General features: G+C 46.8%; 2 protein-coding genes across 6 annotated transcripts in view; both read right to left on the bottom strand.

Moving 5' to 3' along the window:
• ARHGEF40 (Rho guanine nucleotide exchange factor 40) overlaps positions 1-1,022 on the bottom strand; it is a 40,258-nt gene extending 39,236 nt beyond the window's left edge. For all 3 annotated transcript variants that reach the window (XR_013832712.1, XM_079950652.1, XM_079950651.1), the window contains exon 1: positions 787-1,022. Coding sequence is in view for 2 of the 3 variants with exons in the window: in XM_079950652.1 (XP_079806778.1) it covers positions 787-789 (3 nt within the window). In the remaining variant the exon portion in view is untranslated. The remainder of the gene's footprint in view (positions 1-786) is intronic.
• Positions 1,023-2,854: 1,832 nt separating this feature from the next.
• SULT2A1 (sulfotransferase family 2A member 1) lies at positions 2,855-12,220 on the bottom strand. 3 transcript variants are annotated; one of them, XM_079950976.1, is made up of 8 exons: positions 11,357-12,220; positions 10,516-11,112; positions 9,161-9,299; positions 8,133-8,341; positions 7,419-7,545; positions 6,480-6,574; positions 4,956-5,136; positions 2,855-4,137 (listed from the first exon to the last, which is right to left on the bottom strand). In XM_079950976.1, exons 3-8 carry the CDS (start codon positions 9,294-9,296, stop codon positions 3,986-3,988), a joined length of 900 nt encoding a protein of 299 aa, XP_079807102.1. In that variant the 5' UTR covers positions 9,297-9,299; positions 10,516-11,112; positions 11,357-12,220; the 3' UTR covers positions 2,855-3,985. The 3 variants fall into 3 exon arrangements, with proteins under 3 accessions (XP_079807102.1, XP_079807104.1, XP_079807103.1); XM_079950978.1 differs by having other exon boundaries at positions 9,161-9,296; XM_079950977.1 differs by lacking the exons at positions 10,516-11,112; positions 11,357-12,220 and having other exon boundaries at positions 9,161-10,372.
• Between the last annotated feature and the right edge of the window lie 929 nt (positions 12,221-13,149).

Genomic DNA, 13,149 nt, shown 5'->3' with positions numbered 1-13,149 from the left:
TGTTGTTAATGAGGGAGGGAGGGAGGCAGGATGGAAGAGTAGGCTAGAAAGCAGAATGAAGACACACAATTCTAAACCAAAAGGAGTGTTCTGGTTAGTGTAGATTCTGTAGTTTGAATTACAGATGCAGGAAACGTCAAAGGAAACTCTCTGTTTGAGCATCCCTTGGTGAAAACCACACTCTTTTACTGCACGGCCAGAAATCACTAACCACCACCACAGTACCGGGGTTCCCGACCCAGAATCACAAATCTTAGGCTGCGATCCCTCACATCAGCAGGCATGAAGCATTCAGGAGGGGAGGCGCGGTTGAGGAGGAGATACACCATCTCTTTTAACTACTCGGAATTAAAGAGCAGACTTAGAAGTCCTGCGCGCGCACAGCGAGGTTGGCCAGTAGTACTTACTCCCGAGTAAACACGGTCGCGATTCGGCTGCAAGCGCCAGTTACACCCCTGACAGTAACTCTTGCCCCGCCCCCGCCTGCGTCCCCCCCCCCCCCCCCAGTGCTGTGGGCTCCCTCCAGCGGCGAGCCACCCTGATCCCCATCACCCTCTCCCCCTCCAGTATTGCAATGCCCTCTCTGATGCCCAGCACCTCATTCCCGCAGTTAGTGCGCTTCCTTCAAGGGAGGGGGCGGTCAGGTTAGAATACCTCTCCCGACGTGGCCCACCTCCCCACTGCCCTTAGCAACCCACCCACGTACCCCGGGAGACCGCGTTACCTGCCCAGCCCGCCCCCACCACCACCACCCGCCGCCCCCCAGCAGAGCGCACAGCGGCTCACCATGGCGCAGACAGGCGGGCTCACCGACGGGACGGGCTCGCCTGATCTATTGCTGAGGCGGCTGCTTCTGTAGCTGCTGCCGCCGCCGCCTCCGAACTCCGCGCTGCGCCCCCGCCGCCCGCTTTGGCCGGCTCTAGCCCGGCCTGGAGCCACCCCCTGGCAGAAATCCCGGCCCCCGACGCCACGGCTGCCTGCAGCTGCAGTCCCCGCCGGAGCCCGGCCAAGGGCACGTGGAGGCGCGACTGCGGCAGCGCCGAGTGAGCGGGGAGGGGAAGGGGAGGGGAGGCAGGCAGGCGAGGGGAGGGGAGGGGAAGGGAGGGACGGAGGGGGACCAGGCTCAGCCGACGCCTCCGCTCTCCGCCTACGAGTGCCCTTGAGAGCCGAGCCACAAGTTCCCCCAGCCGGATGATCGCGCCTCGGCTTGCAGCTCGAGGCAGCTCAGTCCCTCCAGCCCGCTTTGCAGCGGCGGGGCTCGGCCGGCGATGTCGGAACGTTTGCGAATCGAGAGGCGAGGCTGCTTCTGAGCGTGTGCAGAGCGCGCTTGTTTTAAGGCACGGGAGGAGGAGGAGGCTCATTAGACCAGGAGGGTGCCCGGTAAAAGGGCTCGCACTCCCCGGGCAGATTTGGCGTTTAAGCCAAGGCTTTTCTTGCACACACACACACACACACACACACACACACACACACGATCCTCTGGAGAAAAATGATTTAAGCAAATGATGCTGAGACAGTTTGAGAAATGCGAGCTCGCAGGACCGCTGGACCACAGCGGAGACAGAGGGATCCTTAGTTTATGTGCTGTTGTCCCCCACGTAGCTACTGTTTTTAGAAGGCTGGGCGGGATCATGATTTGTGGAAAATTGGGAGAAGTCACATGGACCTTATGGATTTCATTAAGAGCCTTCTCTCTCTCTCTCTCTCTCTCTCTTTCTCTCTCTCTCTCTCCTTCCCTTCCCAATTCAGGAACTGCTTGTTTGGCTTAACTTAAACCAGATGCTTGGCCATAAACAAGGGCGGGGAACCTGTGGCCCTCCAGATGTTGCTGGAGTCCAATTTCCATCAGCCCAAGCCGGCATGGCCAGTGACCCGGGTTATAGTCCAAGAGATTCGCTGCCCTTGCCTTGGGACAATAGAAATGTCAGAGTCCAAGCAGGTTGCTATAGAAGAGAATGGCTATTGACCGCATGCAGAGTGCCACTTCCAGGGGTGCAATTCCCAGGCAGAGTTTAGCCTCAGTACCTCTCTGGTTCAGAAATGAGACATTGTCTTTGGGCTATGAGCTGCAAACCACGAAAACAGAATCATTTTGATGGAGGCCTACAGGCATGAGGATGGGTCCTTATGTACCCAACAACATAACATTAATTAATCCAAGAAAACTACTATCTACTAGTACCACATTCAAAATACTCTCTCTCACCAATAACATTCAAAGAACCATGCTGCATCTAAACAGTCCACTAAAACCTACTAACAAGCCAGATGCCGCTATAAAGCTCTTGAGTATGGCAGGAAGGCAGTCCTCAGCATGTGGAGGAATCCCGCAGTGTGAATACTTTTATACTTTTGAGCCATGCCACTTATGAGTATACCATACGGTTTCCTTGCCAGTACGTAACCGCAACCGACCCTCATACTTTTGGGATGTGAGATTCCAAGAATGTGAGTTCCAAGCGGGTTTTTGTATCCCCCCCTGCCCCCCCCCAGTTTATAGGAGCTGGGCCACACACAAACGCACGCATAACAGACTGACATTGTATCAGCAATATTTCATATGCCAGCTAGGGGGAGGGGCTACTTTCTTCTAGATTTCCCTTTCAGAACAAGTTTAAATTCCAGGAAAAACCTAAACACACACACACACACACACACAACTTTCCAGGCTTTTCGACTGAGCAGAGCTAATAAGCCTGAAAGCAAAGGAGGACAAGGCAGGATGGAGATGCCTATACCCAGAAAAGCTGGCAATAGAGGAGTGGGAGACAAGTGACTTAACTTTGATCAGGTTCCAGATTTGCAGCCAAAAGAACAAATAAATTTAATCCGTTATTTATTTACTTACTTATTTATTTATTTTTAAAAACTGTTTAGTTAGGAAAGGCATCTGATTAGCTCAAATCAAAATGCTGCCCCCCAAACACATGCTTTTGCAGGCCTCTCTGCCTTTGCCACCCATCCTACCTTCAAGTTTGTTTTATGGGGTATGGAAGCCCTTTCCCACAAACGTTCTAGAATAATAACTTTCTGAAATCCACACTGCTGATTCTAAAATATGATCTCTGTTGTGGTTGTCTGTAAAACTGGTGGTGGTTGTTGTTATAATTATTATTATCAGTTCTTTTTTCTGGGGGGACGCTGGGGGACACATACCCCTAAACATTTTGTGAATTTTGTACTTTTGTCCATTTACTGCATTTATTTTTTCCCTATTTGAACTATAAAATGGTGATTTTCTTGAGTCAAAATGAGAGTACAGTGGTACCTCAGGTTAAGTACGTAATTCGTTCCGGAGGTCCGTTCTTAACCTGAAACTGTTCTTAACCTGAAGCACCACTTTAGCTAATGGGGCCTCCTGCTGCCGCCACACCACCGGAGCACAATTTCTGTTCTCATCCTGAAGCAAAGTTCTTAACCTGAAGCACTATTTCTCGGTTAGCAGAGTCTGTAACCTGAAGCGTATGTAACCTGAAGCGTATGTAACCTGAGGTACCACTGTACCCCTAAACATTTTTTAGAAAAAAGCACTGATTATTATTATTTTAAAATTTGCCTTTCTTTTGCTATTTACCATCTTGAGATTAATAGTGTGTTGCATCGCTATATTCAGTTGCTGTTCGTTGCTTGCCTTAATAATATTTCTTTTGAAAAAGAAACATGATTAGATCCCCGTTTTCTTCTGTGCAACTTAAGGCAGCCTCTCTCAGTTTCCCCCTGCTAATTCCAATGCAGCCCAGCTTCAGCCAGATGACTGCAGTAGATGCCTTCACATGATACATCATGTGCCACTCTGTGCCCTGAAGCATAACATGTGTTCACATCCAGCACCCTGAAGCATGTGAAATTATAAAAAATGTTATGAATTGCTCTGAGCTCATACATTTTTTCCCCTACAAAAAAGTGCCTGTACTTTAGGGTTTAGGATTAAGGAAGGGCTTTCTTGGTAACAGATAGACAAGCTTAAGCTGCGGCATCTTTCAGTTCAGAAATTAAGGCCTTTTCCCAAGTGGTTCTCTTGCCTAGTGTATTCCCAAGGGAATATATCTTTCAGGCCCTCCATCTTCTCCTGGTAAACCTTGTCAAAGTATTCAGACTGTGCCACCGTGAAGTGAGTTTTCCAGTCTCCACAGATGCCTAGAAAATGAGTACATGGTCAACAATTCAATTCAAACTACCTTTGATTAAACTCTGGAGCTGAGCTCAGTACTTTGCAAGTCAGCCCGCCAGAGAAAATAAGCATTGTAAAAGCCAGTGCTACTAGATCAAAGGGTGCCTGTAATTGCCAATGAAATTGTGCAGGACACTTCCAGCAAAGGGAAAAGTGACCGGTGCAAAGGCAGAGTCAGGAGGGTCAGAGGTCAAAGTAGAAGCCTTCAGATCTCTCTCTCTCTCTCTCTCTCTCTCTCTCTCTCTCTCTTTCTCTCTCTCTCCCATGGAGCTGGTGTGCCAGAAGACTTATTTAGACTCTCTGTTATGGCCAGCCAGCCAAGATCTTCTCAAGTTGCTTAACTTTCCTCTTCTGTTTTGTCACTGCCTGTCTCTTAGGCAATGGCAAAGATACTACATTGCTCTCTCCCACTCCATTAACAACCTAATGCTCTACTGTTTCACTAATACATGCTAATTATCGCCTGGTTTTTAATTTAGGGCTATGGCCTCAGCACTGATTAATATAAATGGTTTTTGGGTGGCGTGTCTCTGGTCTTGCTGACATGGAGAGGATTCTGCTGTGTCAGCAGATTCTGCTGTGTCACCACACACACACATCCCACTCCTGTCCTCACTCCATCTTTGCCCCAGCCATATTTGATTGTGCAAGGTCACTGGTGGCGCCACCCAAATTCTCTCACCTATGTTGGCTGGATTGTTCCTTTATCTGTGATCTGTCCGCCATGCCCCCTTTCCCCCATCTCCTATGAAACTATGGAAAAAGCTACTGGAGCAAGCCTCACCCTTCCTCAGGAAGGTCCCTTTCTCTTGGTCCATAAATTCCTTGGGAAGCATTGTTGAGTTGCACATGTCGTTTCTCCTCATGGCTTCGAAGGAAGTGTTCTCCACCACTGATGCAATCGCTGCCTCATCGAGCTCTTTCCCTAGGAAATGGCAGAGGCGTTCCACAATACCAAACAGGTCCTGAACAGATACAGAGGGGACTAGTGTTCTAGGCAGCAGAAAAAGTAAGGCCTATGTTCTTTGATACCGAACTTCAGTCTTAAGGTTTTGTATCCTGAAGTGTGTGTGTTTTAATGAAATTTGAGATGCTCATGGTGATGAATTGTGCACTCATCCTGCATCATGTCAGAAAACTGCAGAATATACAAAGCCCTATTTATCCTGAGCACAGCCAGAGAATCAGTTTCCCAGTTAACCCCAAGTCCCTTTGTTATCATTCCCTGGGTTCTAATTTTTGCACAAAACTTGAGACGTAATCACAGCCAAGACAAAAGACTAGAGACAGCTTCTAGAGGTTTCACCATATATTAATAATGGTGTCTGCCTGTTTATGATACTGCAATATCCAATGCAACAACCCTGGGGGGGAAATGAGTAGGAGGTAGCGCTTTAAATAAAGAACAACACGATCCTGTACATGTCTACTCCGGGGACTTGCTCCAAGGAAAGTGTGTCCATGAGTGCAGCTCAAGTGATGTTTAAGATGCAGTTTAAGAACTGATAACAATGGAAAAGGAATACAGGTTGTGACTCATGGGATGAATGAAATAAAAATGGGAGGTGGCATAGGGCAACTGGAAGAGCACATGCTTTGCTCAGGATAGGTCCCTAGCATCACTAGGTTGGGCTGGGAAAGGCTCTTGTATGAAACCTGTGAGACAGTTCAGTAGACTGAGCTTAGATGGAGCAATGATCTGGCTTGGTGTATGGGAGGTTCCTGTGTAAATTGTCTTTCCCCTCCATCACCTAGCAGACATTTTTGAATTCTGGGTTGCATCCAACACCTAGGGCTGCCATACATCCGGAATTTCCCAGACATAGTCAGGATTTGGCTGTCTGAAACAGTGTCCAGACGCATTGTAACCCATGTTGGAAGTGTAGATTTTGGCAAATTTCCTTAAAAATAGCTCAAAAACTACTTTTGTGTCTGACAGCCAACCCTACCAGCATGGCCATTCTGCTTGGTCTATAAACTTCCATTTGGACAGTGGAATCTCCCCCTCCTCTCTCTTGCAGCCCCCTGTTCCCCATTGCAACTTCAAAATCTGCTCTATTAAGTTGGGGGACCGTCTGGAACAGTTCGGGGGTGAGGTACAAGGAGAAGAACAGGAAGTCCTGCTGTGCGGGTGGAACTACACGTGTGCAGCGTTGAATTCAACCCTGATTTTCGCTTTGCTAAAACATTGTCTCATTTGTCTTACCAATGAAGAACGCATGGAATAGGTTTGCATTCATTTTTCTACCAATGGGGAGGATGCTTTACAGAAACCTTGGAAAAGGTCCTATCTGCCCCATGCTCTCACCTGCTTCAGCTCCTCATAGCTGATGAAAAGGAGGTTGCTTTTGCCTTTCAGCTTCATCCAACCTGTGACGTGGTCAAACCATGATCCAAAAGGTACTGCACCAAGGAATACATGGAGATAGAGACATCAGCAATGGGTGGTGGAAATACTTTTTACAGACCCCCCCTTTTTTTTTTCAAGGAAGGGATGTAGCTCGCTGTTAGACCATCTGCTTTGCAGGCAGAAGGTGCCAGGTTCAATCTTTGGCATCTTCAGCTAGGCCTGGGAATTTCCCTTCCCTGAAACCCTGGAGAGCCACTGCCAGTCATTGTAGACTAGTACTGGGCTAGGCAGACCAATGGTCTGACTCAGAATAAGGAAGCTTCCTATGTTCTCTCCATGACTAAAGATAATGCACAGAAGGGGGAATGGGACCAAGCCAGCTGGCCTGGCCCCAATGTCACTGCACCTTGCTGGTCCTGACCCTGACTGCCACACATGCATCCAAGAGTCCGAAAAGGCATGTCTCTGCACATACAGATAGATTTATGCAGGTAAGCAGCCACACAACAGGAACCCAAATGAGGGTCACGCCATACATGGAGCCACAATTCCCAGCACCCTTAACAAATAACGATTTCTTTGATTTGATTCCTCGGGGGAAGGCATGACTGTTAAAGCAAAAGTGCTTTAAATATATGGTGTGGGTGTCCAACAATATCTGGAGGGCCATAGGCATAAGGAGTTTCCCTTGTGACTGCCACAGCTCAAAACCTATAGATAAACCATACCCTATAAATTTGTCTCAGCTGTTATTTCGAAAGCCACCTGAGCGAGTGGATCCTCATTGCATCTTGTGGCAATGAACTGCTGAGCGCGTGAACTGGATTTCCACCAAGGACACCCAAATGTCCCAGCCTCTTCTTCCTCCTCCAGCCACCCACCCTCAATCCAACTCACCATCCCCACTCAGGAAACTCTCCAGGAAGTGGTTGAAGGATTCGGGGTTCTCAAAGGGGACACACATCTTGGAGAAATGATAGTAAGAAACAAGTACATCCCTGGGGTCCCTCAGTGTGTACACCACCTAAGGGAGAAACTTTTGTTAATTGGGGGGGCATTATCAGTGGGTGAACACTGTCTTAGGGTGACTACAAGGAAACCACCTGAGCATTATGTTGTAAAATTTGGAACTTTGCATGATCCAAGGCGGAACCTCTGCGATGAAAAATGGCTTTTGCCATTCAGAGTGATAACAGTGAGATGCCAAGGGCAGGTACAGATGAGACCTGGAATATGGTTCACTGGTGAATATGGCAACACCAACACTGATCACTTTAACTCAACTATACTATGTAGTTATAATTTTGGTTTTTGAGTCCTTGCAATGAAAATAGCTTAAGGTACTTGAAGCAAAAAAAAAAGTCTGGCCTGGAGTTATAACCAAAACTTTAATGACAAAATTTTCCCCCACCTCTGTAAATAAGCTGCACACCCAACATGGAGCCCATTCGTGCTGAATGGGCTAGACCCACAGTACTACAAAATGGTTTGTTTTTCTCCTTCACTCCTGGATCAAATGAAAAGTTATTTTCCATTTTCAAAGATGTCCTTCCCTTCACGCACAAGCAATCACCATGGCAGTGCCCCTAGGCTCTGCCACCTTTTACTCACCTTAGCTTTGGAGCTAAAGAAGGCTTTGGGGAAGATATGAATGGGGAGGTGACAGGTGAGCAGCCGTGGAGGTGGGAGGAGATGCGCTGCCTCCAGGCCTAGCTGGGTGGTGAACCAGGGGGCACGACAGGAATTAAGCACAGATTGATTCCAGTTTGGATTACCTCCATTGAGGATCAAGCTGAGGATCTCAATCATCCACACTGTTCCTTGATCAAGGAAAGAAAGAAAGAAATCCACAGCTTTAATGAGGGTTGTTATTTTGTCGGTACCCACAAATTCATTTTACTTTAAGCCAAGCACACCATCATTTTCTAACAGTGGCTGGCCCAAAGCCATTTGCAAAGCAATCCACCACAATTCCTACATCTAAATCTGGTTCAAAATTTGGGACTGGGAGTGGTGAAGAAGAAAACAAGGCTTTGAATTTGATTTCAAAATATGCAGTGCAAACCTTCCTGTACATGCCAACTCATAAGTGCATCCCTTTGAGTTCAATGGGGTTTACTCTCAGGAAAGTGGATAGAGGATTACATCCTTAATAACATTTCCCAAACATTCAAATTCAAGCAACATTTGAATCTGAATCAATTCTGAATCAAGCAAATTTGATTTTGGATTTTGAGCAATCCCATATTTCTTTTTTGAAATTCGGTGTTTCAGGCTACTATTACAGAATTTAAAACCTTAAGTCTTTCTAAAGAATGTTAAGGCCTAATTATCCAGTTTCCAAATTCAGTTATGTGTGTCCTTTAATTCCTCCCCCCTAAAAACTAAACAACTACAAATGTTTCCAGGGGTGGGAAGCAAATTACAGAAGCACATAAAAACAGCTACATTTTTTGCAAGTGCACGAGAAAAGAAGGCATTGTAATAATTTGTTTAGGACAAAGCTGGCCTGAATTCATAGTAGGTCCAAACATAATGGGCAGGGCTGTTCATTCTGTGATTCTATACAAATGCAGAATGTCTTTCCGTTTTGAAATCCCGTTCCCCACCCGATTCCTGAGCAGGAATCCCACTCCTACCAGACTTGGGGTAAGTCACGTTGAAGATGTCGTCATCTCGCACTTCAAACTCATTCTCAGCAAAGCAAAGGTTCTCCACAGAGTTATATCCAGGGGGGAACTTTATCCCCTTATAATGGACATACTGGACAGCCATCTCCTATGGAGCAAAAAAAGAGAGTTCAACATGGGGACAAAGCATCAGTGAAACTGTGGATTCTTGATGCAGACGGGTGGGTCTACTGTAGAGTGTGTTCAGGTGTCAGGATCCAATCACACAATGGTTTTGAATGGAGGTTTGCCATCACTGTGTCCTGGCCAATGGAGGGAACTGCAGGAAGGCCAGCCAAAGAAGTCTCCTTGCCCCACTAAGCTGTGGCCAGTCATGAAAGCCCTTGAGCCAAGCTAGGTGCACCTCAATGAGGAGAGCTTTCCATAGATGTGGAGCTGCCATTGAACAAGCTCTTCATAGGCCCCAGCACTACATACGTCTTTACTGTGTGGGGCAACCAGCAAACCTCATCCATAGATCCATATTCGAAGAAGACATTCTCTTCTATCTTTGGGCCCCACACTGTCCAGGACTGTAACCGTAAGCACCTTGAATTGGGCCTAGAAAACAACTGGTAACCAGGGAAGCTGCTTTAAGATGGAATTTATACCCAGCCTGTCACTCCCATAAGCATCCTGACTGTGGCACTAGTTGCAATTCTTGAACCAACTTGAAGGACAGATCATAGTAGTCAAACTTGGAGGTTACAAGGGCATGGCTACCTTTGCTGCTCCAGCTAAAGCCAGGCATTAGTATTCCTAGCTGCTGCACAACGATAGTTCAGTGAAGTGATCATCGTGATTTGGGGAGCAACTCAAATTATGCACCTCCTTTTTTCTATGTTTTTGCAGGTGTTGGTGTTTTCTGTTAGCAACAACAATATTGTCTCACACTGTTCCTTTCTCTCTCCAAAAGTAAAAAAGAAAAAAGAAAAAAGTCTAGTTGTTGTTGTTTTAATAAGAGGTGACAATCAGGAAGCAGGCCTGGAATATTCCTGAATGAGCCAGATGGCTCTTTGCCCCTCATATCTAGGAATGTGAACTAGGGCCTATATGGAACCAGTAACCGGACTGCTGAACAGGACCCAATAGTAGGTATTTCCTTGTGTGGGCCCTGCTTTAATGTTGTTTCTATGTGCTGTGCAGTACTGATACATGAGCCCTCTTTGCCCCACGGCATGTAGAATCTGTAAGGGCCACAGGCGAACCAGCCAATGCCCGGCAGGAGGTGGAGCATAGCAACCTTCTTGAGAGAGTAAGCTTGATGTCGCATTTGCAGGAACACACACACAGAGACTCAATTTCCTCTAAATCTGCTTACTCACCTGTGCAATAATATGGCTTCCTCGGATGTGCAGGGAGCAGGAGAAGTTCCAGGAGACCGCAGCAAAATTGCAGGGATGGGTGGGATAACGTCTACTGCCAAAGAGTAGTGGGCAGCTAAATCTCCCACCCGCTTGCCCCAAGCTCAGCCTGCCTGCTTCTTCTTCAGAAGGTCTTTATTAATCTTCTCATGTGCCTCAGCAGCAGCAGCAGCGACCCAAAGGCAAATCATTAACAGAATGTCCTGCACAGTCTATACAGCCCTTGCTGACCCTGGCTTTAAACAAAAAAGAAATGTGCATGGGTGGAAATAATGTGAATCAGATGTTGTGAGTCTCATTCATAAGCGGGCCTTGTTGCTGTGAGCGTTGCTTTGTCCCACTCGCTGCGGCTGGAATGCCTGTTGTTGTTAACCCCATCACCTGACACCCCCTCCTCAGCCTTTCCTTGTCCACTTGAATTCAAAAGATGAAGATTTCTGCATCGTCCTAAAGTATTTTCCCCCCTGCTTTTGCTACGAACAGAGTTGAAAATTCAATGGATAAGCTTAGCCCGTCTCCGTCGATGGAGCAAAAAATCGGAAAGAAACACAAAGCATGCTTACAGTGGTACCTTGGGTTACATACGCTTCAAGTTACATACGCTTCAGGTTACAGACTCCGCTAACCCAGAAATAGCGCTTCAGGTTAAGAACTTTGCTTCAGGATGAGAACAGAACTTGTGCTCCGGCAGTGCGGCAGCAGCAGGAGGCCCCATTAGCTAAAGTGGTGCTTCAGGTTAAGAACAGTTTCAGGTTAAGTACGGACCTCCAGAACGAATTAAGTACTTAACCCGAGGTACCACTGTATTTGCATGAAAGTACTCATGGCCGAGGCCCATTGGGACTGCTGGAGCAGAAGGCAGGCAGACCCACAGGTGGTGGAGGGGGCTAAGGAGCAGGAAGCTGATAGGCAACGCTACCCCCCGGACTGGTTGCGAGATGACAGGCAAGCTGGTGGTTGGTTGAGGGCAGACTGAGCTTGGTGAAGCAGTGCCCCATTCGTTGTAATTGACCACTCACCACTGGCTTAGAATCTGCTTAAATATGACCCCCCAAGCCCTTAATCTTTATGGTTGTGGATGTTTTATCGACAAGCAAAGCTGGCATGAGGGGGTCAAGAGGGGCAGAGACCACAGTTGGCAGTTTGGAAGATGCAAGCTCAACCTGGCATCCTTGGGCAGCAGCCAGGCCTCAACATCCTTGCAAGTCCCACCTGCCCTGAACCGTGCTTGCTTTTTTAAAAAAAGATTCAGCCTGGTTCTCTGAGCAGCCAATTCCAGCCGACATTTTAATTCACCACAATGTCTCTGATGTAGCATCACTCTCTCTGGGTTCAGAAACAGCGGCTAGATCCAGCTGCTTGGGTACTGCATGTACATACATGCATGGCTCAGTTGGAAGCGTATGGGACTCTTCAGCTCAGGGCCATGGGTTCAAGAGTTTCAAGTTTCTAGCTGGAACTGCAACTGTATCTTTGGGAACTCACCAGCACCCTCTTTTCAGACCCCTCTGTGCTTCAGGTATGCCTGTTTGCTTCCATTTACTTCTGCATTTATCAATAAGTTGAATATTGCAGACATCTTAAATCCCCAAGGAATGTTTCATTCAAAAAAGGGGGGGGACCCAGTGGCAGTACCCCAGCACTCCTCAGCCCTCAGGAAAGTACAGAGTGCAGAATAATACATCTCTGAAGATTAGAACCTTACATCTTATTTTCTCAGTGTATTTATGACATATGTATCCTTATTCTTACATATGTCATAAATACACTGAGAAAATAGGCCCCTGGCCTCTTGAGTGAGATGGGCGCACAACCCCAGAGTCTGTCAAGACTGGCCCGTACGGGCAGGGGTACCTTTACCTTTACCTTTATCCTTATTCTTCCTCAGCCAAGCTGAAATATCCACTTTGGTAATGAATTGCCAGACTGAATAATGACTGTGATTATGCAAGAGGCAGCCTTGATAGTAGGTTCTCATCCGATAGAATATGTATTTTAAGAAAGTAGATATTTTCAGCTTGGCTGTGAAATGCTTTGCCCTTGGGAGTTAGTTACTGCGTGCATTACAGAGGAGAGAGAGAGAGAGAGAGACACGTTGTTACATGTTCTAAAGGGGTTTCCCTTGATGATGTAATTTTTTTCTTTTCCCCATCAACTCTTAACAGGCTACATGTTTGTGTGTAAAGTGGGATCTTGATGAGGAAGAAAATGGTTTGAAATGTCAGTGAGCCAACTTCCCAAGGGAAAGACGTTGTGTTTTATAAATTGGATGGTTTTGACACGCTTTGCAGTACAATCCTAGACCAATACATGTAAGTCCCATGGAATTCAATCGGCCTTATTTTACGTTGGTGGGTATAGGAACGTGGCCTTACAGTTCAAGTACTTGAAAGTAAAACCTGTTATGCACAATAGGACTTCCTGCCCAGTGAGTGACTACAGAATTGCAGTCTTAAGGCCCTTGATAGACACCATTATATTTGAAAAGTTTGGAATAAATAGACAGTATTTTTATATTGTTTCTCTGACTCCTTATCATATCTCTCCCCTGCCCGCCCTGTCCAATTTTGTCATGTTTTGGCACATGTTGTTTTG

The sequence above is a fragment of the Podarcis cretensis genome, assembly GCF_951804945.1.
Source record: "Podarcis cretensis genome assembly, chromosome: 13".
Lineage (NCBI taxonomy): Eukaryota > Metazoa > Chordata > Lepidosauria > Squamata > Lacertidae > Podarcis > Podarcis cretensis.
This window is presented reverse-complemented; position numbering and strand designations above follow the sequence as displayed.